The sequence below is a fragment of the Callorhinus ursinus genome, unplaced genomic scaffold (assembly GCF_003265705.2).
Source record: "Callorhinus ursinus isolate GAN/ISIS: 27379988/994484 unplaced genomic scaffold, GSC_fseal_2.0 scaffold15, whole genome shotgun sequence".
NCBI lineage: Eukaryota > Metazoa > Chordata > Mammalia > Carnivora > Otariidae > Callorhinus > Callorhinus ursinus.
In genome coordinates, this window is record NW_027397077.1 from 5632187 (window position 1) to 5659434 (window position 27248).

A 27248-nucleotide genomic window follows, 5' to 3' on the forward strand; every position below is an offset into this window, starting at 1 on the left:
CAGGCAGACGGTTGGGTCGGGCCCCCGGCCCCGGACGCCTGGAGTATCCAGGAGCCCCTTCAAATGTCCCAGGCACGGGGAGCACGAAAACAGGAGCATGGCAAAGGGCCCCAAGATCCACGGTGCCTGGAGTCATCTGTACAGCGTCCTCCTCTCCCAGCTCCTCCCGGACGACAGGACACAGATGGCGGCCTGAGAACACTTGTGCTGCAGAGAAGGCAGGGCCCCTGAAGGGACTCCAACCCCTCCGCCTCGGGTTGCAGGCTCCCCAGCCCATCCTGGGTGGGGTTCTCGCTGCAGCGTCTTGTGAGGGTCATGAGAACCGTCCCCCCCGCCCAACACCCACACACAGACACGACCCAGGGTACAGATCCCACCTCCCCCCAGTGCCTGCCAGGCACGGCTGCCACCCTCCTACCAAGGGAGGGGCTGGGCCAAGCCCATACATCAGACGCCATGCGGTGTGTTATCCTTTAATGAAGAGCTGGGTCAGTGGGGCCCCCACTCTCCCGCCCGGCGCCTGCAGCAGGTGCCCCTCACCACGGGCTGCCTCAGGCACGGTGGCCCAGAGGCAGCCAGCCCCACTGAAGGGTCAGTTTGCAGTGGCCTAGCAAAGGCATTCCTCTCTCGGACCTAGGAACGGGGCAGCAGCTAAGGCCAGAGGCAGCTAAACTGAGGTCAGGGACGATGGAGGACGACAGGACGGGAAGTGGGCCCCCCCTCCCCCTCTGCATCCCAGCGGGATAAAGGCCAGTGTTCAGGAACAGTACAGTCTCTCCAGGGGCTGGAGGCCCTTCCAGCCACTCTCTGGAAGCCCTTAGTCCCTGACTCCACACAGACTGACGTCACACACAAAAGAGCCCATGGGGTCACTGGACTCAGGGAGCAGGCTGGGCACTGCCCGATCAGCCTCAAGGCCCCAGGCCTGCGAGGTAGGTCCAGCAGGGCCCAGGCCAGAGGCCCCAGGGGACTGGGAGCCACCTTCTACTAACTCTGCTTGTCAGGCACTACAGGCATCTAAGAAGGTCGCTTCTCCCTCACGGTTCCAGGGCCGCCTGGGCAGGGCTGAGGCAATGGCAGGCCAGGGCTGGCCAGGTCCCTACAGGTCTGTGACCTTGTTCTCCACAGCAGCTGCGATCTGCTGGAGCCGGTAGCCCAGCTGCATCTTCTGAGCTGTGCCATCCTCCTCCAGGGCAGTGATGATCTGCAACGGAGACCACTGGTCAGGGGCGCCCGCCACCTTCACCCGCACACATTGACCGGCTTCCTCAGATACTGTGGCACAGCTGGGCGAGCCCCCCGCCCCCCTTCCTCAGGGCCTGGCTGGTGAGGTCAGCACAGGGTTTTAAGGATTCGAGAGGTGAGAATGAGGTACTTTACTCAGTACTCAGCACTCACAGTGACAAGCATCCACTTCCACCAGTAACATCGTTTTGAGTGGAGGCCACCTGCACCCGCCATGCTGGCCTTTTCGGCATGAACCCCCTAGAAGCCGTGTTCCAGCCATCATGGCTCCCCTTGCCCAGCAGGTAAGAAGCATTTCCTAATTTCCTATTGCCAGGTGCTGGGCAAGGAGGGACCCTGCAAGGATGGGACCCAAGTGATCTGCCCTCATGGAGCTCACCAACCCAACACCCACAAGTACAGAAGCACAAGTGGGGGCTGCCACAGGGGGCCCGGCGGGACCTGGGAGGGGTCTCCACCCTGTCTGCACGAGGGCACGTGACGCCTCGCACACCCCCGCCTCCCTCACGCAGGGGCTCGCACTGCTGGAGCAAGGTGCCCGGAATTCACATCCGTGCGCCGCTCGTTTGTGAAATGACTGTCCTCGCTCCGGGCCTGGGCCACGAGGCAGGCTCCTCATCCCTGAACAGCAGCAACCATGTCTCGGGAGCCACACAGACAGCTGGGTGCACGATTCTGGTAGGCACTTAGCAGGCTGACTCGTAGGTGCGCTGATCTCGAGGCCCAGTCCAGGAATCGCCCAGACAGCCCCCTCACTGGCTCTGTTGTGCCCGTACCCACCCCCGGCAGGACCCCCTCTCTGGCAGCTCAGGCCTCCCGCAGAGGTGGCCGTGCACAGCACACAGCCACTGTGGACTCCAGGAGGGATGCGAGCTAGGGCGAGGTGGGGGTACAGGTGGCAGCCCTGTGTCCTCCCAGCATGTCCCCCACACCATCTCCAGGCCCTGGCAGATCCCCCAGCGGCCCCGCCCCAATGCCTGAGATCCCTGCTGCTCCCGAGGAGCGCAGATGGTGAGGGCGAGGCCAGGTTAGAGCGCAACCAGTACCAGGGCGCACCCCGCTCCGGGCCCGGGGTTCTGCGCGGTTCTGCCCACCTGGTCATAGTACTTGTTGATGTACTTGTAGAGTTCATGCAGGGCCACTCGTGCCCCGAGGTCCCCAGAGTAGTTCTAGGGAGGAGAGGAGACAAGAGATGAGAGATGAGGGGTGTTACCAATCACAGGATCCCTGGCAAACAGGGGAGGAGGTGGCGGAAGGGACAGGCTCTGCAGCAGGAAGCCCCATCAACACACCAGGGCTTCCGGGTCTGCAGTGTGAACAGGGCCCTGCCTCTCTCCCCTTGAGGCACCAGCTGGGAGCCCAGGGTCCCGGACGGTGGCAGGGCCCCGCGAGACAGGTGCCGCTTACAGGCTGTGACCCAGCATTGGTCTGCTCTGATCTCCCTCACGTCTCCCGTGAGGTCACACCAGGCCCCTCCACGGGGCCATCTGGGAGTCTGTACCTCCTCATCAGGACAACGGCAGGGGCTGAGGTCACCTGACTTGTGGAGCTCCTATGGGGGGCAGGCGCGTGGCCAAGGCACCCCCCACAGCAACACCACCAAATCACAGCTGCCTTGCTACTGGGTGTGGTCTGTGGTCCGCATCATTGTTTCAGAAACACTGTAAGTTGCCTGCAGTTTACATTTGGGGGCTGTTTTAGGAGCGGGGGGGGGCGCATCTACACCCCTGAGGAAAGCAGGGAGGTACAGAGACAAGGGCAGGCCGACCTGGGCAGTCCTGGGACTGAACCCCAGCCGGCTCACTGCCTTGGATGCACCGTCCCCAGAACCCGGCCCGGGCTGCAGGCACCCAAGCACCTGGCTGGGTCAGGTTCGGTGGTAGCTGCCAGGACAAGGCCCTACTGCTCTGTACTGAGACACTGGGAGCCCCGGTCTTTTACAGTGGCCACTGGAACATTCTGCGTTTATGATGATGGTATGTGTCCTGCCCCAACCAGCTCACAGGACTGCTGAGGTCCCCAGGGCTTCCTTGCAAAAGGGCAGGATCCTCATGGCCGGAGACCTGTGCCCCACCCAAGAAGCAGAGGGAAGGCCATACCCGAGACAGCTCAGCCAGGATGGAGTTCATCTCTTGATCACTGGCAGGGACGGTCTGCCTGATGTCTGCGTAGTACCTGTCAGAGACCATGCGTACGGCAGCTGCTGCGTAAACGAGCCACACCTCACCCCACCAGGGCCCACCCCTGGGCTACAGCCATAAACATCCATCCATCTGTCCACCCATCCCCCTTCCAGACCCACTGCCTCACCCTCGTACCTTTCCACCATCCGTTTGTAACGGGGAATATCTCGAGCATATAGAAGTTTGTTGATGGGGGAGTCCTAGGCACCAGCAGGAAAGAAAGAGGAGAGCCCCCTTAGGGTGACCAACTGTCCCAGTTTTCCCAGCACCATTTCAGTTTTAGATATCCCAGGAACCCCTCAGTCCCAGGAAACTGGGATGGCTGGTGACCCTGGCCCATTTCCTTCTGCAAGGACCTCCTCCGCCGGTCCCGTCCACTGATGTCCAACCTCTGCTTCTGTCACCTCAAGCTTCTCCCCGAATTATTCTAAGGTCACTTCTCAGCTCCATCTGCCTTGACCTGCATCCAGCAGGGAGATGACATGCAGGGCGGGAGGGTGCAGCGGTGTGTGGGGCCCTAATGCCACTTCTCCATGTGCTGCTCGTTCCTCATGTAATCGTTTTAAAACTCAGGAAACTGACCCAGAAATTTAGTAAATTGCCCCACACCACCTCACCCTTGAGTGGCTGAGCTGGCGCCTGAAGCAGGTCTCTCAGGTCAGAACCCACAATTTTAACACACCCAGACAGGTCCTCCACCACTGAAGTGGGTTCCAATCCCAGCCCTGCCTCCGCAGCCGTGGGCTCTGGGCAGCACACTTCTGTTCTCGGCACCTGCTGCCTCATCCTAGAGCTGCCGGGAGGGTGAGGGAAAGACAGCACCACCCCACGTGGGCAGCGATGCAGTCCCCGGGCCTGATCAGCATGCATGCCTTCTCACCAACTCGCTGTGGGGGGCCCCTGGGCATTCCTGGTTTACACCATTCCTGAGCTACCCAGCAAGCATTTGCACTTTTGCTGGGAAGGGGAGACAGTGTGAAGGTTGGGCAAAAACCCAGCCAGCACACAGCATCCACCCACCATGGCCCCCGGGTCCAGGTGGGGGCCTGTGGTTTCTCAGTTCATTGTAGACAGAGTGACGGGAACACAGAGAACAAAAATGGGCCCCAAAAGACAGCACTACAGAGTAGAATTTAACGTTGTTTCCCCACAGAGGTCGAGAGAGCCATCTCTCAAGAGGTAACAGGCTCCCTTCACGGGCCTGAGGAGCCGCCGGCCCCGCCTGCTGCTGGCTGAGCAGTTGCAGCAGTGACCCCTTATCTGTCATGGGACTTTCCTGGCTCTTACTACTGTGACAACAGCCCGCCACCGCCACGTGCTACCAGACGGCCCCGGCCCCTCCCGTCCACTTCTCAGCTCCCCCCACCAGCACCTCGCTCCACACCTGGCACTCGCTGCCCCCGACTCTCTTGTCTACACCGCACTGGCAGGCAGACAGCGCCTCCGCCCATGTACAAGCAGGGGTCACTTCTGATCCCTGGGCCTCTGGTGAGCCCAGACTGGGAGGAGGGGAGCCTGGGGTGATGGGGGGTCGGGGGGTGGCCCACCAGGTGGTTTCCAGATGGACAGGTGGCTTCTACAGTCCCGGAACAGCTCCAGGCTGCTTGCTGGTTTTGGTTCCTGAGGGGTACTGAGGTACTGCCACCTCCCAAGGACAAAGCCCGGCCTGGGGCTGGAGTCACAGGCCTCCCCTAGCCCTCCTCCTTGACCTTCTGGGCCAAGCCCAGAATCTGTGCGCACACAGCACCGCCCACCCCTCGCCCCGAACCAGCCCACCCCCGCCCCGTCAGGCATGCCCTCCGTGTCCACCCGGACCCACTCACCCGGCCCAGCTTGTGGTCGGCCAGGGTGCAGGCATCCATGAAAGTCTGCGCTATGACCAGGAGCACCGCATCCATGTTATCAGACGTCTGCACGTCGAACACGAACTGCGGGTTTTTTATTATATTGATCCAGAACCTCAGGGGCAGGCTGTGGGTGGGGCAGGCATGGCCGATGAGTGTGCTGGGGAGGCAGGAGAGAAGACTCCACGCACACCTGGCCCACCGGGCTCCGCCCCACCCCCACCTGTTGGTCTTCCAGATGTGGACAGTGTCCTGGTCGGAGATGCCGTGCTGCTGGGCCTGCTCATCCAGCAGGTCGAAGAAGTACTTGATAGCAAGCGGCACGGGGCGGCTGGTGCTAAGAATCACCTGGAATAGGTCATCCACAAACTTCTGCAGGGTGCCCTGTGGGGGAGGGGAAGCCCAAGAGGAGGTATAGTCAGCAAGGGGACCTTAGCCCCAGCCCGGCCTCGGACACCTCATGGCACGGTGCCCGTGCGAGCCCCATACCACCCCCAAATCCCGTAAGTAGCCGTCCTCCCCCACAGCCCAGATCCCACACTGCCTGCCCTGTCCCTGACCCCAGCCCCCAACCCCATCCTTCCTGCCCCACCTTCATGGACAGCAGGCGAGTCAGGTAGATCTCAGGGATGGCCTTGGCTCGCTCACGCTCCCCGCCCCGAAGGCTGCCCCTCCGAGGCCTGGGGGGCTCCGGCTCCTCACTTGGCTTCACTAGGTGCCAGGGCCGGATGCCCCCCTCATCCACATCCTCCAGCATTGGGGTCCCTGTGCCAAGACCCCACAGCTCGTCATCCCTCATCAGGTACCACCTTCCCTGGGCCCCCAGGGTCCTGCCAACTTCCAGGAGTGGAAGCATGGGTTGAGGGCTTCTCTAGGTGGAAGGGAAGCCGACACCAGCCCACCCTAAGGTCCAGAGGACTTTGCCCATTACTGGGGACTGGGCAAAGCAAGGGCAGAGGACAGTGACTGGGTGGAGGCTGGATGGGGGTGGGGGAGAGTACTCACGCTCTCCAGGGACATAATCCTGGTTTTCCCGGAGAACGTGCTTGGTGAGGCAGGGGACCAGGGCCACAGTTGCTCCGTCTGGGACCTGATGATCACAGCTGGTGACCCCTCCACCAGCCCCGCCCCACCGTACCCCCTCCTCCTGCTCTTACTCCGCCCACCTTGTAATGCTGCAGGGTGTTCAAACGCCTCCACAGACCCTGGACCTCCGACGTCACATCCTCGTCAGAAAGAATGAGATGCCCTGCCACCCCAGACCGCCACTCTGCAAGAGCAAGGTGGGACTTGAGGGCTCCTGGGACACCCTTCCTACAGGTGGAGCCTTCCTCCTCCTCCCCAGGGACACGGGCCCACCAACAGGGGGCAGCCCCACCCAACCTCTGCAAAGACCAGGATGGGGCCCCTCACCACGTGAGAGGTTGTCCGTGTAGAGGGATTCCACAGCCCACCGCTGCCCCGTGCCCACTGAGCGATATGCTGCCCCTGCAGGGCTGGGCCAGGGCCAGTTCAGCCTTCACTCTGGCTCAGGCCCCCAGGCTACCCTTCCCCTCCACCCTCACCGACATCCAGGGTGCGGGGGTCTGGTCGCTGGGCGAGAGGTACTCCTTTATAAAGCTGGTCCAACATCTTCTCTTTGGCCTGGGAAATGGTGTCACAGTCCAGGACCTTCACAGGCACACCCTGGGCCTCTCCCGCGCCAGGCCCCACCGCCAACAGTGCATTCAGGGTCTACCAAGGTATACACGGGAGCAGTCAGGGCTCATGCCCCACATGGGATGACCAAGATGCAGGGACATGGACAACCCATGAGGGAGCCACTGCCTCCGACCTCCAGGCCCCAAGGAGTCCCTGATTCTTGTCTCTTCACCGGCCCGCCCCCCCTTGGGACAGCGGCTCCCTCCACTGTGACCCCAGCACCTAGCACAGTGCACTAGGGAAACAGGTGAATGGCAGAAAAAACAAGTGAACACAAGGCCCTCTTAACTCAGGTCTCTGGGCTCCTGGCTCAACTGGTCAGGCTGAGGCCTGAGAGAAGCCTGCTTGAGAATTGACAAGTCCCTACCAGCCTGGGAGACGAGCAGGTCTGGTGGGGCCTGCATGAGATTTTACCCAAAGGTGCCCTGCGTGGGTCACCGGGGAAGGCGCCCCACGTGAGTCACTGGGGAAAGGACTCTACTAAGGGGAAAACAACCCAAAGGAAGAGATGGCCAGGTCTGGCAGAACTGGCTCCCGGCTTGGTGGGCACATCACATCACTGGCATGACACTGGGCAGGCAAACACTCAGGCCCTGGCCCAGGCCAAGGACTTGGACTGCTCCCCAAACCCTGGCTGTGTCCACACTGACCACACTCCAAGCCTGAGGCCCAATCCTCCAGGCCCTCTGTCTCAAGGACTGGCCTTCAAGCCTCTATCCTGCTGCACTAGTCCAAAGGCCTCTCTCCACAGCCAGCCAGAAGTCAGGCTAGCTGTAAACGCGATACAGACATTCATAATGACCACACACGCTCATCCTCACCAGGGGCCGACACCGCTGTGCGGGCACATGTTCACACGCTCCGTCCCTCCCTCCCTCCCTGTTCCCCTCCCTCACTTCCTGTCTCCCGATCCCCCTCCCTTCCTCCCTCCCTCACCAGGGGACGGTACTCCACATCTTCTCTGAGAAGGCGGTTGTCATTCAGGGTGTATTTGGCTTTGCCAGTCACGCTGTCCACTGGTCCCTTGTCCACCTGATGCTTAATTCCCCGGAAGAGCATGTACAGAGGCTCCCCGACTGAGTCCTAGGGAAGGGACAGGCAGTGAGGACCCCTGGGGCAGATAACAGGCATGAAACGGAGCTGTACGGGACACGCTGGGGAAGGGGACGGGCTGCAGAGGGCCTCCAGTGACGGAGACACGCTGGGCAGGAGTATATGAGCTGCCTGGGGGCTGGAAGCTGTGTGGTTTAGAGTCCTGCCCCACCCTGGGGGGGAGCCCGAGCCCCCTCCACCTCTGCCTCCCTCACCCTCACGAAAGTGTACAGGCAAATGGACATCCAGTTGGTGAGCAGCTTCTCCACCACAGTCTCTGTCCTAGGAAGACAGGAAAGGGGAGGGGCAGGGGGGAGGGCTGTCTGCGCTGCAGGCCCCCAAGCGCCAGAGGGCCTGCCTCAGCTCCTGGCTCCAGCCCTTACAGCCACCCAGCCCCCATGGCTTCCGGCCGCACAGACCTGCGCAGCATCAGCTTGGGGTTCTTGGCCACGTACTGGGCCACCAGGTCACTAAGCAGGGTGCGGAGGATGTCAGTGAAGTACTCGAGCTTCCCATGCAGTGCCACGGTGAGCAGAGAGGCCACGTAGGCGCGGTCCCGAGCCGAGAAGGTGCGCTGGCTCTCCAGGGTGTGGATGAACTGGTACCAGGGAGACCGGAGGGGGCGCGAGGGAGGGGCCGATTCAGAATCGGAGGGAGAGAGAAGGGGCGGGGCTGGGGCAGGAGGGGTGGGGCCGGGAGCTGAGGCAGGCCCTCCCCACACGGCCCCCCACCCGCCTCCCCTCCACCAGAGGCCTGGGGCCTGGGGTGGGGCGCCCGGCACCTTGGTGAGGAAGAGCTTGCTGTTGAGCAGGTTGGAGAGCTGCCCCAGCCCTTGTTCCACCGTGGGGCGCCTGCCCTCAGGGACACCCAGGTCCCGGTGCAAGGGCGACTCCTGGTGCCCGGGGAAGAAGACCCTCTCGGCATACACCTTATAGTCGAGGAAGGGGATGCCGCTGCCCAGAAGGTCACTGGTGAGATCGGTCATCTCGGTCATGAGGTCTGTGGAGCAGAGGAGGCCAGGCTGGGGCATGGATCCCACGCCATGCGAGCAGGCTTGGGCATAGCCCTGGAGCATCTTCCAGGCCTCTGCTCTGCAGCCTCACCTGTGAACTCCTTCTTGCAGCGGTCCCGCACACTGCTCTCCAGGTTCTCCAGCTGGATCTGGACCTTCTTGTAGTCCCTCAGGGCCTGCTTGCTCTTCCTCCTACTCAGCGCCAAGGTCAGGAAGGGGGAGGCCAGACAAGGCCAGAGCCCTTTCTGGTGCCCTGGGCCCAGGCCTGTCTACCCCAACCTCACCCTGGCCCAGGCCGGCAGCGTCTAACATGGCCATGCCCAGCTAAGCCAAGGCCTCGCCCAGAATAATTTAGCCTGTCCCGTCCTGAGCAAGTCACACTCCATCTCCAGTCGAGCCCAACAGTTTAGCCCTGGGATCAACAAACTACAACCAGGCCAAATCTGGCCCACGACCTGTTTCTGCCAATAAAGATTTATTGGCACATGGCCACACCCGTGTGTTTGCCTCTTGGCTATGGCTGCTTCTGCACGGGTCACAGCAGGGTGGAACCATGGCAACTGAGGCCACCCGGCCCACAAAAGCCTAAAATCGGTACTCTCTGGCACTTTCCAGAAACGTTTGTTGACCCCTGGCCCCGTCTGCCCTTCCCATCCAGCCACAAACCCTTGCTGCCCCAGCCCAGCCGCATCCAGCTACACCCACCTGTATATGAGGACAATGATGATGACACCCAGAGCCAGAAGAGAGGTGCCCACCCCCAAGCCCACCTGGGCTGCCATGGGAAAAGCCACGGGGCTCTCGCCATCGTACTGCACGTGGCCCAGGGAAAAGCGCAGGTTCCCCATCTGTACCTACATGGGAAGCCGCCTGTGAGCAAGGTTTCAGCGCATGCCCAGGGCCCAGCCCGGCCCACGCCCACCTACTGACCGTGAACTCGGGCAAAGCGTCTGGTGCCTCTTGGAGGGCGTGGTGCCGGGGCAGGGGCTGCTCCATGGGGGGCTCACAGTACAGGTGGTGGCGGGTCAGCGTCTTCACCACGCAGGGGCCATCCCCTATCATGGCCACCACCTCCTCCTTGGACATTGCAAGGTCCAGATTTTCCCCCTGGAACACGAGGTCACTGATGGATCAGTCAGAACTCTTCCCTAAGGGGAGGAGCTGGTGGTCACTCAGATCCTATCCCCCCAAATGTGGGAGGGATGGTCCTGACACCCACCCCCAGGAGCAGGGCTGATGATGCCTCAGCACTCTTCCCCTGCAGGGGAGGCGACAGTCCACGGATATCTTCCAAGCTGCCCCCCCGACCCTCCTCTGCCCTTCCCATCCTTCTTCCCCACCTTTTCACTTCTCCAGAGCTAAAACTCTGGACAATATACAGCTGCCCCCCAGTCCTGCCCAGTTACTCACAAAGCCAGAGCCCCTACAGTGTCTGCTGGCCCACCAGGTGAGCGACGATGGGCTGTCCACCTACGGCCTTTCGGGATGCCCACCTACTGCACGTGTCAGAACCCATGCCAAGGGTCTGTCCACATTGAGCCAGGCTGCCAAATGGGCATCGACCTAGGCGCCTACTGTGTACCATGCCCCCCAGCTACTGTGGGTGCCAGGCCATTTACATACTGTCACTCAGACTCCTGCCACGGAGTGTGTTGGGACCCGGGTGAAGGATCTAAGCCCTGGCCAGACGCGGCAGGCTAGGCAGCCCCCGCCGGCCCCTCAGCCCTCACCACATGAAGGGTGAGGAACCAGATCCGTGCACTGGCCCCTGCTCAGCTGCTATGCCCCCCTTCCCCCAGCAGCAACGTCCAGCAAAGTGAAGGGTCGTGTGGCCCCACGTGTGAGTGGGAACGGTACCTCCACAGACAGCACACTCCCGGGCTTGTGCCGGAACGGCGTGGTGGGGTCCTCGGGGTTGAGGGGCTGCAGAGTGGGGTCGGCCTCATAGGAGAAGGGTGTGGGGTTCAGCGTTGCAAAGTCAAAGACCAGGTTGTCAAGGATAAATTCCACCCGGACCCGGGGGTCCTCGGGCAGGCCTGGGAGGGCAGGCGTGTGGCACGTGATGAGCTGAGAAGAGTTCACGTGGCATGGCTCCTCAAACTGGGGCAGAGGGAGGAAAGACGGGGGAGGACCCGTTGAGGGCCATGCAGGAAGGGGGTCCAGCAAGGACAGGGACATAGCCTCTTTGGTACCCGCCGCCCACGGCTGTGCACAGGGTGGAGCAGGGGGTGATGTGGGGGACGGCTAGCCCTGTGCAAGCAGGGGAGGCCCAGGGGTCCTACATGATGACCGCCACAGGAAGCACCGGGGGAGCATGCTGTTTCCGGGATCACACGGCGCCTCCGCCCAAGCCCCTGGTTAGGCTGCGGAGCTCTTGGGGCCACAGTCACTCGGATTCTTGGTGTCTGTACCACATCCAAATTCTGGCCACGGACCCATATCTTACGTCCTCCACTGCAACACAGACCGTGAACCGCTGGTGGCTTATAGAACCAGCCTAGCCCAGGCCCAGGCCACATGGCCCCTGTCCCCACCAGCTGCACAGGAGTCAGCCTCCACAGAAAGCCCTGCAACCTCCCCACATCCTAGAGCTGCAAAGACCATCCCCCCCCCGCCCCTGCACATGCTACCCAGCCATGCCCTTGGCCCAGCACCTGAGGAAGCTCTTGGTGGGGCGAGCAGAGGTGACATTGGGGTCTGATGTGTACTCGAACTGGCTGTGTTGAAGCCTCCGCTCAGTGGCCCCAAACCACACAGCCACAGGGAGCGTGGCAGGCGTGGGGTGGGGGCTGGTCTCACACTGCAGCTGCTCAGCTTGCTGCTCCAGCAGCCTAGGGGAAGGGAGGGACGAACGGAAGGCGGGTCAGGAAGGCGACCGGGATGATCCCAGCACACAGGACCCACTCAGGCCTCCGCTCACTCCCCTCAGAGCCGACTGAAAGCTCCACAGGTGACCCTGGAGGCCACCTTCCCACGACAGCCCCAGCTTAGGGAGGGTCTGGCCGCTTTCTGATGGAGCAGACCTGGCCCTCTCCCCCCACTTCTGCTCTCCCCAGCATCCCACCCCTCTGTCTTCTCCCTGGAGCTCATGGATTTTTGCAGAATGAGGAAGCAGCCCTCACAGGGGACAAGGCTGGTCTCCAACTACTACTCGGATGTCCTCCAGCCGCCCAGTCAGGAGCTTGGAGCCGTGCAGGGTAAGGCGGGTGCCCCCGGCTCTGGGGCCCCGGGTCGGGAAGATGGAGTGCACTTTCGGGTCCTGTGGGAAGGGGGATAGGGAGAGATAGGCAGGCATGAGGCCACAAACAGAGAAGCAAGGGGAGCCTGAGGCAGATGAGAAGGCCCTCGGGTGGGAAGCCCCAGGAGGGCAAACCAGATGGGCTGGGGGGAGCCACTTTACCTGGTAGGTGAAGTCGTGCTCTGAGACACCGTGCCCTCTTCCTGGCACCTCCACCGTCACCGCGCCAGCCACCTCCCCCCCACTGGCCTCAGTGATACACACGAAGCTGTGGGCACAGGGCGGGCTGGGGTGCCGGGCCGCACCAGCGGTCCCCTCAAACGGGCCCGGCTGCCCCCTCCCTGCCCCACCGGTGTTCTTCCCACTCCCGAGGTTGACAGAGATCCCCTTACTTTGGAGGGAATGCCTTTGGCACGCCAGGGGGCTTTGGCACCTGAGAATTCATATTCACGGTTTTAGACATTCAGGCCCAACCCTAAGGCCCCCTAACGAAGAGGAATCCACCTCTCGGTGGGGCACTAGTTTACAAGGAGCCCCGTGAGGCCGGCTGAGGGCAGGAAGTACTGAGCTAACGTGGGGCCTAACCACCACCACGTGCGCCACAGCACTTGCAAAGCGGTGGCAACTTGATTTCCCCGTGAAAAAAAGTCCCTGAAAGCCTCTGGTCAGGTCTGGAGAGAGACGGAAAGGGAAAGTGAGCAATCTAAGAAGATGCTGGTTCTCAGCCAGAAAACAGAAGCTCGGGGCAAATCACTGTCCCCAGTGTGAGGCTGGCCGTGGCGCCATCCCGTGACATGGCCACACTCACTGCCGGCGCTTTGGAAAACAGGACAAGTGGTATGTAAAGTACCCAGGAGAGACTTCAACCGGAGAATATTTTAAACTCTTTATAAATCACTTGGTAAGTCTCATGGTTCTAGAATCATTAACAGTCTAGACAATCACCTGAAGTTTTGGGTCATAAAACGCTGAAGGGAAAACCACATGCTCTAACAAAGTCTGGTTTGTTTTTCTATTTTATTTTATTTTTTTAAGATTCTATTTATTTATTTGAGAGAGAGAGCACAAGCAGAGGAGAGAGGCAAAGTGAGAGGGAGAAGCAGACTCCCTGCTGAGCAGGGAGCCTGATGTGGGGCTTGATCCCAGGACCCTGGGATCATGACCTGAGCCGAAGGCAGACGCTTAACTGACCGAGCCACCCAGGCGCTCCCAAAGTCTGGTTTTATTTATTTTATTTATTTATTTATTTGAGAGAGAGAGAATGAGAGATAGAGAGCACGAGAGGGAAGAGGGTCAGAGGGAGAAGCAGACTCCCCGCCGAGCAGGGAGCCCGATGTGGGACTCGATCCCGGGACTCCAGGATCATGACCTGAGCCGAAGGCAGTCGTTTAACCCACTGAGCCACCCAGGCGCCCCCAAAGTCTGGTTTTAAAATACAGATTATGAGGGGTGCCTGGGCGAGTCAGTCGGTTAGACTGTCTGACTCTCTATTTCAGCTCAGGTCATGATCTTGGGGTCATGCGATCAAGCCCTGCGTCAGGCTCCCCAGTCAGCATGGAGCCTGCTCAAGATTCTCTCTCCCTCTGCCCCTCTCCCCCACCCACCCCACTGCCACTCACATACACGTGTGTGCTCACTCGCTCTCTAAAAATAAATAAATAGGGATTCCTGGGTGGCTCAGGCCGTTAAGTGCCTTCGGTTCAGGTCATGATCCCAGGGTCCTGGGATCAAGCCCCACGTCGGGCTCCCTGCTCAATGGGGAGCCTGCTTTCTCCCTCTGCCTGCAGCTGCCCCAGCTTGTGCTCAAGCATGCTCTCTGACAAATAAATAAAATCTTCAAAAAAAATTTTTAAAAATTAAAATAAAATAATAAATAAAATATTTAAAAATAAATAAATAAAATAGAGATGACCAAAATAAATCAATAAGTTAAATAAGATACAGATTACGGGGCCCCAGCACGAGCCTACTGAATCCAGATCTCTGAGGGTGGGTGCAAAGGACCGATTCCATGGTGGCTTTGGACAGGCTCTCCGGGTAACCCTGATATTCAGCCGGTTTGGGATTTGCTGATTGTGGATATCTCCTTGGGAATGTCCTGTGTGGGCACCTTTGGGACCCTGCAACTGCCAGCTAGGCTACTGTGACCCAGAACCTCTATTGGCTACAGGCCCTGGGAGGCAGCCGGGGTCCCAAGGAGCAGACTGCGGCGTCTGGCACCTAGCAGGCGGGCCACGAGTCCGTCCTCCTGAGGCGCCCTCCCGAGGCAGTGCCTGGGGAAGAAAGAGCAGCTGGTGGAAGACCAGCCCCTGAGCACAGCTATCTGGGATCTGAGAACCTTGCTACCACAAGTACGTCCCTGGTCCCTGGTCCCTGGAGAGCCAGCTGAGAACACCTGCATGAGGCCACCTGTTGGCTCTAGGCAGGGACTGGGCTGGGCTCAGCAGTGATTCCCCAGCCTCCCAGGCCGGGAACATGCATGTCTGTGCATGAAGCGGAGGTGAGGGCTCCGGGGCCTCAAATGGCAACCCTAGCTCTGTGGCACTGGGGCCAGAACAGGGAAAGGGGGAGAGGGAAGGACAGATGAGTAGTGGGTGGGCAGCCGTGAGCAGGAAAGCCCATCGGGGAGCTCATGCAGTGTGCCGAGGTCCCGCTGGTCCGGCCAACTCACCTGCTAGAGACCTCATACTCTTGAGCATCCACGGCACAGGGCACTCCGGCCACCCTGACCGTGTCCTGTACATCCTGCACGTGCTGGCCCAGGTTGGAGCCCCTGATGGTGACACGGGTGCCTCCGTCTACAGGCCCCGTCAGCGGCTGCACCTGTTCCAAGACACGGACTGCTCACCTCCGCCCACCAGTCAGGTCTTGGCAGCCCGGAGAGGGAGACCCCGCCTCCCACCTTTGGGTCCCCTGGACCCACAGCACCCCCATCCTCCCTCGAAAGGCAGTGGTGAGGAGGGGACACGCCAGCATTTCCAACACACCGAGTGGATGAGGGGTGCAGGGCACTGAGTGGCCACAGCTTCGGTCTCACCACAAGCCGCCTGGGCCACGCAACGTGGATGGTCTCCCTTGCACCACACACAGCCATACTGGGGCCTGGCAGTTTGGCAGCGGCTGCAGTCCCCGTGTCCCACAGAGCAGTCGTACAGTACCACTGGGGGTAGCAGAGACAAATGTGAGAGGCCGGCGCGGAGGAGGCCCCCCGGCCCCAGAGGCCCCAACTAGCTCACCATGCAGCCCGTCGGCACTGTCCACACGCAGACGGCCGGCCCGACGCAGAAACAGCCCCACACGGAGCTCTGGCTGCAGAGCCTCATAGCTGAGCTGCAGAAATGGGAGTGGGGTCAGAGCCTGTGGCTGGGGGAGGCCAGGCCTGGGGAGGGGGTCCAGAAAGCACCAAAATGACCCAGTTGTGGGAGCACAAGGTCAGAGGTCAGAGTTGGGGTGCAGGGACCCCAAGGCATAGAGTCAGAGGCCAGAGCCAGGGCACCCGGACTCCCAGGATGAATGTGGTGCAGCCAGCTGAGGTCGGAGGCCAGCCTGTGGCCAGCACACCCTCGCCCACCCAGGCCCTCGTGACCCGCACCTGGTGCCGCCGGCAGGTCACATGACACTGGGCATCCGGAGGTGGCTCACACTCAACCCGGGCCTCGACTGCCACTTCATGGCCCTCCAGCTCCATCACGCACTCATTGTCTCCTGGGCTGTCCTGGGGGCAGAGGCCACAGCTGGTGGGGCAGCTGGAGGAGTGGGCCCCACTGAGCCCCGCACGGGCCCCTAGCAGAGCCCCCGGGTTGGGACTGAGGGCCAAGTCCTCTTCCTGCTCTCCAGGGCTTGTGTATAGCCGGTCAACAGCCCAGGAGGCCACAAGTCCACCTACAACGGCATATGCTCACCTGGAAGAGACGCAGGTTCCTGCCCAGCAGTCGGACCTCTCGTTCCACGTGGACTGGCATCAGCGTGGAGCCCTGAACACTATCTACACAAGGGCAGGAGCTTGCCCCCCGGTTCACCTCCTCCTGCAGACACCAAGAGCAAGGCAGTCTATGGAGCCCACCCTGTCAACTCAGTGGCTCCCCGTACAGAACCCAGGGCCCAAGGCCAGTGTGGAGCTGCAGAACCCACCCTGCCCCTCGATCCCTCCCGATGCAGGATCGCAAGGCAGGTAAGGGGCCGAGTCTGCCCTGTGTCCCCTCCCCTGAGGCCTCCTTCCTGGGCTGGGCCTCACCAGCTCCCAGAGCCCGGGGGTGTCGTATTGGTAGTCGAGGCTGGACAGGAGGATGAGGGGGGCGGGAGGGCCCTCGTGCTCAGCCGAGTCTCCATCACCTGAGAGGGGGGTGGAAGTGGAGAAGGCGGGTGTGTCACCCCCCGTCCACTCGTCCGCCTCAGGCAGCTCGCCGCCTTCTCTCATGAGCCAGTCCAGAGCAGGCTTCGCGGAGCCAGCGGCCCCTGGGAAAGTGGTGGCGGGAGCAGTGCCGGGGGGCTGGTCCGGGAGTGCCGCAGAGGGGCCGGCCTCGGGGCCGGGGTCTGCAGGGGCGGGGGGCAGTGCTGCTGCATCTGAGGGCGATGGGTGGGAGGCTGAGAGGTCCTCGGGTGTGGCCGTGGGTCCGGAGTCAGTGGGGGCGGGGACAGCGGTTCCAGGTCTGTGGGGGGGGTTGGGAGGGGGAGGTTCCTCATGGAGAGGTGACTCTGTGGAGGCTGAGGCGGGTACGGGACCAGGACCCGCCCCTGGCCCCCAGGGGCTGAGCAGGGAAGGCCTGTCCCCAGGTGGGACATCCGAGGCTGTGGCCGTGGAGGGGGCCCCAGGCTCCACGGGAAGGGTGTCGGGAGCAGGGGTGACCGGGGCCTGGGGGGCTTGGGGTGGGAAGGGGGTGGGTACATCTCTTGCCGGAGGGGCTGGGGAGAGAAGCGGGCTCTGAAGGGGGAGGCAGAGAAAGACAGGAGGGGTCACTCAGCAGGCAGGTGCGGGAGTGGGTGGCAGGCAGGCAAAGGGTGTGTTAAGAGGAAAGGAGACCAAGGGAAAGAGAAACAAAAACAGCCCGTTAATTCTCCAAAGGAGAGAGGAGAGGGCAGGCTCCAGGGGCATCTGTGCTGAGGTGGGGCCCGAGGCCCAGACCTCCCCTGCCGCTCAGCCACAAATGTCCTCTCCTGAAACTCCAGTGAGTCCGCCACACACAGCAGCTCGGGTGCTCACGACAGAGCTTCACGTGGGCGGGCAGGCACACAGACCCCGGGCCATCAGAGAAACCCGCACAACCCTGGGGGGCCCGGCTGGGGGTCCTGCTCACCTGCTGGCTAACCACCATTGGCCCGGCGTCACATGAGGCCTTGTGTGTGCACAGCTGCTGCCAGACACACCAGTTACACCCCCAACGGCTGCTCACACAGGCCTGGCACCTGCACGGAGCACAGCCATGGGGCAGGCATCAGCGTGGGGGAGCCCGGGGGCTGGGGGCCGGGGGGCAGGGGGGCGGGGGACTCACTGTGCAGACGGGCGGAGCTCAGTGACGGCTACACAGTCATAGACAGAGAGCCAAGCTTTGGCAATCACCACAGCACCGAACCTGAGTTCCACGCTCACGGACACATGGTCTGCAAAGTGGGAGAGAGGGCCCAGGCTGAGGAGTGGGGTTAGCACCCTCAGCGGCGAGGAGCGTCTGGGGAATATGGTCCACAGGGCACAAAATGGGCATTTGAGAGGACCGGGGACTAGTCAGGGGACTCAGAGAAAGGTGCTACTTCAGGGCTCCCGGCCTGGATTCACACCTCACCCCAACCGCACCCCTTGGAGCAAGATGTGAGGAGCGTGGGGCTCCCAGGCCCCAGAGCTGGCCCCTTCTCTCACCCACCGGCTCCTTTCGGCAGTGCTGGGGCCTCACTAGGGTCTGGGGAAGGGCACATCACACCAGAACTGGTCAGCAGGGCAGGACTCTGGTGATCCCCAAACTGGCAAGCATAGGACTCCCCTGGCCACAGAGGTGGCAGCTCAGGCACCGACAGGAAAACCTGCCAAGAGAGGCCAGGACAGGCTGCTGGAGCCATGGGCAGCAGACCGGGGCCTGTTTCCGGGGCACCCAAGATGAGCAGGCTCAGGGGTTGGTGGCTGTCGAGAGCTGGTGGCCCCAAGCCTTCACAAACGCCCTCTAGCCTGGGTTAGAAACAGAGAAAGCAAGGCCCCAAGAGAAGTGACTCGTAGAAGGCCATGTGGTATTTGGAGCATCTGACACTAAAATGCAAGGTCTTGACCCATCACCAGAGCCCTCCCCGTGAGAGATGCGCCAGCCCTGCTCAGTCACCTCCCTCCGCTCCTCTCGGCTGATGTTGGCAGGACTCATAGCTGCCACTTGCAGACAGCCCAGCTCAGGCTGGAAGCTCCACAGCCACCGCTCTGGGCCCTGTCCCCGTGAGCACTCGGAATGGCGACTGCACCTGCATGAGAATGACGGGGATCCACCTTCATGGGGCAGGGACACCCCCAATACTGGGGACCTGAGCAGGATCCTCAGGTGGGCTGTGACACTAGGCTACGTCTGCCCTGGCAAGGCACCGATGCCCAGGATGGAGGAAGGAGAGTGGGGCATCCAGGGGTCAGGGGTTGCAAGTCAAGGGTCAAGGACCAGGAATACTGGACAGGGCAATTATGTAGGTGCGGTGAGGGCAGGAGGCTGGGGTTGGGGTTGGGGAATGGGTCAAGGGTCAGGAGTCAGCGAAGCACTGACCTGCCAAGGAGTACACACCACCCACAGTATGGGTCCTTGTGAGCAAGACAAGATGCACAGTCCAGGTGCTGAGCACAGGAGGCCACAGGAACCTTGAGAAGCTATGACAGCAATCCAAACACCAGTAACTCATCGGTCCCTGGCCCGGCCCAAGGCCCCTCCCGGCAGCCAGGCCCCAGCTCTCGCCTGGCACTCACTGTGCTCTGGGTCATGACATACAGATGCTCGAAGGCCCCATCAAAGGTCAGGTCTCGGCTCACGGCAGACCCCTGCTGGATGTTCTGTGTGGAGTATGGGTGGCCATCACTCCCCGGGCCCAAATAGACCTGAGATCAGAGACAAGTTCTGGGACCCAAGTCCATGGCTATAGACCCAAGGCCCTCTCCTCTCGCCAAAATGAAGCAATTTACAAACTGAGTTTTCTTACTGGCAGTACAGGTCACACCACCCAGCCCTTGGGGAGGGGGTGGGGGAGGTCACAGGTAAACACCACCCAGCCCTGGGAAGAGAAGCATAAGTCATCTCTCCCAGCCTTGGGGCCAGGGGTGTGTCACAGATCCCTCATCCCGGCCCCAGGGGTCACAGGTTGGTCACCAGCAGCCCATTCCCTCTAGACCCTGAGGCAGGGCCCAGTACCTCCTGTGCACTCACCCTGTGCAGTTGCCCTTGACTGTCACCCAGGAAAGCAATGGTGTGTCCATCCTCCACAGTGACTGCCACAGCTGTTAGCTGAACCCCTGGCCACTCCAGAATGGGCGTGGCTTCCAGGGGGACACGGCTGGCCATGGGGCTGGGCGTGTGATCCGAGCCACAGGGATAAGCATCCAGGGTGTCCTACAGGCAGCAAGGCCAATAAGGCCCTCCCTGGACATCCCAATCCCCTGGCCCAGCCAGCTCTCCCTAAATGATTCTCTCTTCTCTGCCAGACCTCTTGGGACCACCTTATTCGCTCACCCTTCTCTTTGGGAGCCCCTCTCATCGTCACCCCAGTCTCTCTGCCGGCCCTCCCCGACATCACCCACAGCTGCAACCTTAGTGTGGCCTCAGCTGCCTTGGACAGACTCCAGCAGCTCTTTACCCCACTCTTGATCCCCACCTGTCTGGGGCTCCACCTTCCTCCACCCGTGGCCTTCCCCCCGGGTTTATGCGCTCAGTCTTCCCCTGGACCACTTGTCCGAAGCCTCCCGAAGCTGGCGTCCTCCTGGCCAGTCTGCTCCCCTGGGCCCCCGCCACCTCTCCCTCACTCAGTCCCCCGGGGTGTGGCTTCTTCCCTGTGTTATCCACCCAGAAGCTAGAGCCAAACAAGTCTCAACCTCACCTGCCTTCCTTGCTCAAGAACTTAAAACAGGGCCCATCCCCCTACATTCTAGATCCCTGCCCCAAAGCCTAGAATCCTCAGTCTACCCACACAAATACCCTCAGAATGGCTGGCTCTCTGACCTCTGGGCACCACAATTTCGGTAAGGCATCTCTCCATTGCCCAGGCACAAAGACAGTACATTACCTCCGTTGACCTGCTCAGCCCCGCCACACCACCGCCAGCTTCCCTTCAGACCCCTCGGGCAGCTGCCCAGCTGTGACTGCCAGACGGGGAGGCACTGGGACTCACCACGGGTAGCTGTGCGCAGTCCGAATTGACATCATACTCGATGTAGGCCACCTCCACGCCATCCTCGGCACGGCCCTCCCTAGTGTAGCAGGCATCTCGCGTGCGGTTAGCAAGGCGGTCCACCTCGTCCAGTGGGAAGGCACAGAGGGCAGAGGCTCCAGACGCTCCGGCAGCCACTGACGGAGGCCGGCCCACGGTAGGGGGAGCGGCCGAGGAGAAGGCTGCAAAGAGCACCTCCCCCTGGGCCACCTCCAGGGACGTGGCCACAGCCGCAGCCTGGATCAGCCCGTAGCGGCCACCCTGGCAAGCCAGAGGCAGCTCCACATAGGAGTAGTAGTGCTGGTCCTGGAGGCACACTCGGGACACATAGGCCCGGAAGGCTCTAGACTGAGCCTGCAGGTCTCGCCGCAGGAACAGGAAGTAGGCACTGGCCCCGCGGGCAAAGGCGCTCACGAAGTGGTGGCTGTACTCCGAGAGGCGGCCCACGGCCAACTTGGCCGTCTCCTCATAGGAGAAGGCAGTTTGGGGGTCCAGCGGCCACAAGGTCCGGGTTGTGATGGGAGGGATGCCACCCCCCACACCCCTGCTGGTGTAGCCCCGCCCCACGAAGAGAAGGGGCTCCCCAGCCAAGCCCTGGGCCACCAGTCCCACCGTGCTGACCGCGGGGTCATTGGCAGCCACATACTGGGTGTCCCCAGGGCGCTCAGGCCGCAGCAATAGCTGTTCCAGCTGCCCTAGGCGCCGCAGCTCACAGACCCCCTGGTGCACACTCCCGCACACCACCAGGGCCCCTGGGCTCACCAGGAGCAGCTGGTTCAGGTTGTTGGTAGCCTGGGCCTGGGGGCACTCATCGGGCATCACGGGTGGCAGGCAGTCCCTGCTATCTAGCACAGGGCCAGTGGACACGGTAGCCTCCAGCTGCAGCCCAGGGCTCAGCTGGAACAGGAAGTTGGTGGCCCCTAGGTAGAGAGTGCCTGAGGTGGGATCCCGTGCCAGATGCTGCAGATGCGTGCCATTGGGAGTGAAAGCAGCCGGTGGAGGGGGCTGGAGGGTGAGGACCCACCCGGCCCAGAGCGCCTGGAGAAGAGCTGGGCCGAGGGCAGGCATGGTCACCTGGCAAGGAGAGAGATGGAGAGCTGAGGGGCCACTGGTGGGACAGGGCCATCACATTGCCAAGACGATCCTCCTAACCCAGGGAGTGAGCAGAGGATGCCTACGGTTAGATGGCACTGTGGTCCAGGATGACCCCAGGACCACGCACTAGCAAGGAGTCAGGAGATCTTTCCTGGAAACTTCAACACTGTCCTTTTTCTGCAAGCACTTTTGTCGCAGGAGACCTCCATCCCACCCCACCACCCCTTCGCTCTGCACTGCCCTGTGTCACCACAGGGTCCCAGGGGAAGGGGCCAGAGGGGCAGGGATGTGGGAAACACAGGTAAGGGGAAGGAGGGGCCCACAGCCCCCAGGAGGGAGAGGACCCCTCTGCATAGATGTCAGCTGCCTGGGGGGAATGAGGGAAGGCAAGTTCCCATGGGCCATCTGCACATTAGAGCAGAGCAAGAATTGGATGGAGGGCCTTTTAGGCCAGGAATCCAGAAGGAATCTGCAAAACCAATGGCAAGATGAGGGAGGTTGAGGCTGCCAGGGCTGGGGCCTGAAAGACTGGATGCCACCTTGTAGAGCCCTAAGAAGAGGGAGTCACACTTTTCCCAGGTGCCTAGACGAGAGGTCAGGCTCACCTGGCAGGGCCGGCCGGATCAGGAGACAACAGCATGACCTGTGTGGGAGTCACCTAGCCAGGGAGACAGCAGAGCATGAAGCTGGGGGCCCGGGCTCCCCTTCCCGCTGCCCAGCCTGCCAGTGGAACTGGGCCCAGCTTGGCCCTCGGCCACCAAACACATTCCACAGGGGACGCCTCCTCAGAGCCCACACAGGGAGGGGGAGGGCAGCGGAACCAGGCACCCTCAGGGCCTGGGAGAGGGCAGCGAGGAAGGAGCCCCACGGTTGGCAGGGCCCAGCCCCCACCCCCCACCTCCAGCACACCCCTGTCCCTCTGCAGCCCCTTCTCCCTTCCTGGCACTCCCTCTGCCCAGACTCTGTCAGGGCACCCAGGTCCACACCCTCCACACGGGCCAGGGGCTGTCCTGGCCCAGACTGACACCAGCGCGTAAGCAGATGCAGGCTTGCACACACCAGGAAGCACACATGCCACCAGCCCTGCGAATGCACACCCACACCCGGGCATACAGGCACGTACGGGATGCATGCAGACGCAACGGGTCCACATTGCACAGATGCATGGAGAAACACAGGCCATGTACCCCACACACTCAGACACCTGCACAAAGGCACAACCTCCTTACACAAACACACATTGCAGACAGGCATTCCACACAAGCACATGTCACACTCACCCACACTCAGACACCTGCACGCACAGATTCATGCACACTTCCCTGGTTCGAGCCCAAGGGCCTTAGAAACCAGCACAATCTCTTGCTATTTCTTCTTCTGCAGGTCAGAGCAGAGCCGGGGCCCAGGGTTGTGGGGGAGGCTTGTCCCAGAGAAAGTCACCATGTCCAGCTGTGTTCCCCATCCCCAGGGCCTCCTTAGACCCTGGGTGCCGGCTCTCCTCCCAGATCCCTCCCTGTAGGCCCCAGCTGAAGCCTCCAGGGAGCAGAAAACCATGGCAACACCATTTTCCCCAGCCCCGGGTGGTCCCCAGCCAGGAACACCAGGTTGATGAAGTGCTGCTCCCAGGCTGGGAGATACTTTCCCTACTTGCCTCTGCCCAGGCCACGTTGCCTGGCCCCTCCCACCACCCAGCTGCCAGGTGGCCTGTGGGAGAGCTTCCCTCAGCCCGGGATCGGCTCCCCCCAGCCAAGACCCCGCCAAGGTGCTGCTGAGATGGTCCCAGAGTGAGAAGGCTGGGCCTAAGTCTTGGAGGAGGGTCCAGCAGCCTGGTGGGAGCAGGGGAGCGGTGGCCATAGCCCAGCTGGGCACTGCTCCCGAAATAGCTTGGGGGTTTCCATTTTTAGTGTGCGGAGAACAGGGCAGCTCTATGGGAGCAGGAACAAGGCCGCCTCTGTTTGCTACCCGAGGGGGTGGGGGAAAAGGGATAGCAGGGAGAGTCGTGAACCCAGGACTATGGCAAGACCAGGCTTCCAGGAGCCCCCCACCTTGTTTCCAAGGGATGGGGGAAGAGTTTCTTCCTCTGGGAAGACAGGGTCTGCCTGAGGATGGGCAGAGGCTATCTCCTGCACTCAGCTGCTGCTCACTCCCTCCGGCCACCTCCTGCCCAGGGATGCGCTAGGGCCAGAAGGTCCATAGTTAGACCAAGAGTCACTGCATTCGTTTACAAACATTTGCTCAGAGCCTACTGCGTGCCAAGGTTTTCCAGCCCTCAAGGGGCAGCAACCAAGACACTCCCCAAATGTAAAATCACAACTGGGTCAAATGGCCCACAGGAAAATGGAAGGGATCAGAATAGCTCCTGGCCAGGCCCACAAAGGAGGCTGGAGGCTGAGCCACTCAAGGAAAAGTGACGTGCCTCTTCAATCACTGAAGCAGGACCCTCACCCTTCCCCACATACCGCAGGTGGAGAAGGGGGAAAAGAGGGGCAGTGACCTCTCCTCCCTACTGGGCACTCAAATTCACATAACCTCTGCCACAGGCCAGAGCAGCCCCCAGCCCCTCCAGGCTGCCCCTCCTACCTCACAGGATCTTCAAGCAGAATCAGAGCGTATCTCTCCCCTGTCTTTGGAGCAGCCCCAGGCCTGAAGAATAAAGGTCAAAGCCCTCGAGTCCCCGCCCTCTTCCATCTAATGCATGCCAGGGCTCCCCCACAGATGCTATTAGCTCCTGCTGGTCTAACTGTGGGCTGCTTCACACTGCTCCCTGCTTGGAATGCCCACTCCCTCTCCATCTGCTTAACTCTGACTCCCAACCATCTCCCAGGAGAGCCTCCCCTGTCTCCCCCAGGCTCCGTGTGGCAGATGGAATGGACATACCCAGCTACCATCCTGGTGTGGACGGCAGCTCTGCCTTCGGCTGAGCCTTAGAGTTCCAGTTTGTAGAATGGGAGGCAGGACTGCTCCGGCCATTAAATATGGAATGGTGTGTGCCTGGCATGAGTGGCACCAACCAAGGCCACTTTTCTCTGTTCCACCCTCCCCATTCTAGACTTGAAGCTCCTTGCAGGCAAGGAGTGTGGCTTTTGATTCAGAGGTCCCAGCAACTAAGACAGCTATCAGCACAAAGCAAGTGCTCCTTACATGTTGAAAGAACCCCCATTTCACAGCCAAGGAAATCCAGCCAGTAGGGGAGATGTGGGGCCCACACCCCTCTCCAGGCCACTTGGCCTCTCAAAGGGGCAAGGTGTCAGGCCCACTTTTATTACTAACCAGGCCAGAGCAGACTAAAAAGGCTGGTTTGGAGCCAGGCCTCGTGTCCTCAACTTGCAGGATCACCAGATCTCAGGCCTCATCCAAACTCACAGGCAAAACCTAACTCTGCTTGTACTGGGGCCTCGGGCCTGCCTTGAGGTCTCTTCTGGGCCCACCTTTCTCTGGACTGCTTCAGCAGAGCCCACAGCTGCCTAACTTCTTTTTGCAAAGAGAAAGTAACTCGGGCCGCCGTGGGGCTGTCCTCACCCACCAAAGGGGCTAACAAACTCTGCCCTTCCACCCCTGGAGACCCCAGCCTTCATCTACCAAGTCACAGGGATCAGTGGGAAACTGGCCTTTCCTTCCCCTTCTCCTGCTCGGCTCCCAGGGTCCACCCAGGAGAGGAGATTCATTGACAGTGCTGTAGTGCACATTGTTCGCCCTGTTGTCTGTGTGTGGAGGTCGGGTGGAGGGGCCCACCATTTTTGCACCACCCGCGAGGGCTCAGGAGCGCTCATCAATCACCCACCGCCCGGGTCGTGTCGGGAGGTGGGGGGGTCCCCCTCTGGGGATGCCTAACACAAGGCTCACAGTCCGCCTTTGTCACTGCTGCCGAGCGTAGCCTGGAAAGGCTGTTACATACAGAGGGGAAGCCTCGACCTCCCCATCGGCTCTTCCTCCCTCCTCCCTCGGCCGCAGGGCAAGGACCCCACCAGTGGTCCTGGGAGGGCGGGGAAGGGGCCGGCCGGTCCCGGCTGAGGCGGCGGCGAGGAGGGGGCGCGGAGGAGCAGCTCCACCTCCTCCGTCTCCCAATCGCGTTACAGGCGGAGCCGCCAGAGTTTCCCTCAGTGCGGAGAAGTGTGGTCCCAACTCTCAGGACCGAAGCTGCCCACCACTCGCCGGGCTGCCCCTTCCCGGCGGCATCAGGACCGAAGCTGCCCACCTTCCCCCCCGGGGCCGCACCGCCACCCCCGGCCCCCCCGCCCGGGCCCCGGGCCCCGCACTCACCACCCGGCCGGGCCCCGCGGGAGGAGCGCGCCGAGGCGGGCGCCGGCCGCTGCGGGCTCGGGATCTGCGCGCGGCGGTCTCGCTGCCCCCCGCCCGCCCCCCCCCCCCGGGGGGGCTCCGGCGGCGCCGCAGCTGTTACCCGGAGACCGAGGGGCGGAAAAGCGCGCCCGCTGCCCGCCCCTCCCGCCGCGCCGCTGCCACCGCCGGGAACAAAGGAGACAAAGCCGCGTCGGCCGGGCCGGGCTTCGCTCCTTCCCCCCGCGCCCGCCGGGCCGCCCTCCCCCCGCCCGCCGCCCAGGCCAGGCCGGAAGCAGCCGCGAGAGCCGGGCGCGCGGCCCCGAGCCGCCCGGGACCCCGCATTCCAGCCCTACGGGCTCCGCACTTGCCGAGGGCGGGGATTCGACCCCTCCCTGTGGGGGCGCAGGCTGCAAGGCGGCGGTAGCCACGGCAACGCGGGTCGCGGCCAGGCGAGCCGAGGGCGAGGAGCTGAGCCCGGAGCGCGGGCGGCCCGGAGCGCGGGCGGCCCAGCCCCACCCCGCCGGGCCTCACCTGCGCGCGGCGCAGGAACCGGAATCAGGAGCCCTCCTGGGAGGGGCGGGGTGGGGGGGCGTGCTCCGCACCCACAGGTGTGCAGGTACCGCGCCTGGCCGCTTCCGTCGCCCCTGATCGGCCCCGCGGGCTCGCCAGCCACCACCCCCGCTCCAGCGCCGCGAGCTCCCTCTTTCCCTTCTGTGGCCGCCCTCCAACTTTCTTTACCTGAACTTCTCGGCGCCTGGTTTCTCCCCACCACCCCGACTCTCCGGACTCCCTACTCCCTAACAGCCACCCCCTCCTTCCGGCCCCAACCTCTAGCTGTGCGAGAGGAGCACAGGCTTTGGGGTTGGGCCTGGGTTTCTGCCACCACTTAAGCCTAGTAACCTGACCGCCCCCACCCCCACCCCCACGCCCCATACACGCCTATTTGCTCACCGGCAAGTGGAGGGGACACCACACCTAGCCGGCTGTTAAAGTTGAGCGCACGCGGGCTGCAAAGTGCACAAGCAAGGACACATTTACTTCTTTTCCTCCCAGGCCTGTACCTGGACCCACCCTAAGCTGAGAAGCCTTGGGCAAGTCTGGACTCCCTCACTGGCAAAAATACCTGGGCCTTTCTAGGGAGGAATCGCTGGGCAGAGGCCCAGTTGTGCCCTCTGCTGGGCCCTTCA

At 62.0% G+C, this 27248-nt stretch overlaps 1 protein-coding gene across 14 annotated transcripts; it reads right to left on the reverse strand.

Annotated features, from left to right (window-relative positions):
• Window positions 1-457: 457 nt before the first annotated feature.
• PLXNB1 (plexin B1) lies at window positions 458-27140 on the reverse strand. Of its 14 annotated transcripts, none has more exons than XM_073901144.1 (39): window positions 26044-26132; window positions 24364-24426; window positions 22389-22441; window positions 20650-21762; window positions 19692-19874; window positions 19238-19366; window positions 19041-19141; window positions 18618-18750; window positions 18171-18327; window positions 17805-17913; window positions 17610-17718; window positions 16550-17236; window positions 16218-16340; window positions 15908-16030; window positions 15552-15645; window positions 15303-15475; window positions 14987-15138; window positions 12478-12583; window positions 12200-12336; window positions 11732-11908; window positions 11360-11531; window positions 10935-11177; window positions 10008-10184; window positions 9783-9931; window positions 9169-9269; window positions 8847-9064; window positions 8485-8663; window positions 8281-8347; window positions 7910-8056; window positions 6838-7006; window positions 6439-6542; window positions 6278-6362; window positions 5865-6037; window positions 5496-5656; window positions 5252-5399; window positions 3564-3628; window positions 3345-3420; window positions 2340-2414; window positions 458-1204 (listed from the first exon to the last, which is right to left on the reverse strand). In XM_073901144.1, exons 4-39 carry the CDS (start codon window positions 21754-21756, stop codon window positions 1100-1102), a joined length of 6414 nt encoding a protein of 2137 aa, XP_073757245.1. In that variant the 5' UTR covers window positions 21757-21762; window positions 22389-22441; window positions 24364-24426; window positions 26044-26132; the 3' UTR covers window positions 458-1099. The 14 variants fall into 14 exon arrangements, with proteins under 14 accessions (XP_073757245.1, XP_073757244.1, XP_073757252.1 ...); XM_073901143.1 differs by having other exon boundaries at window positions 23829-24426; XM_073901151.1 differs by having other exon boundaries at window positions 20650-21608; window positions 26044-26131.
• Window positions 27141-27248: the final 108 nt, after the last annotated feature.

Coding starts and splice junctions, on each gene's coding strand:
- PLXNB1 (XM_025885018.2), bottom strand. CDS start 21,756: ATGCCTGCCCTCGGCCCAGCTCTTCTCCAGGCGCTCTGGGCCGGGTGG. Junction 18,328..18,617: donor GCCGAGAGGAGCGGAGGGAG/GTGACTGAGCAG, acceptor CTCTCTTGGCAG/GTTTTCCTGTCGGTGCCTGA. Junction 6,038..6,277: donor GGATTATGTCCCTGGAGAGC/GTGAGTACTCTC, acceptor GTCTTGGCACAG/GGACCCCAATGCTGGAGGAT.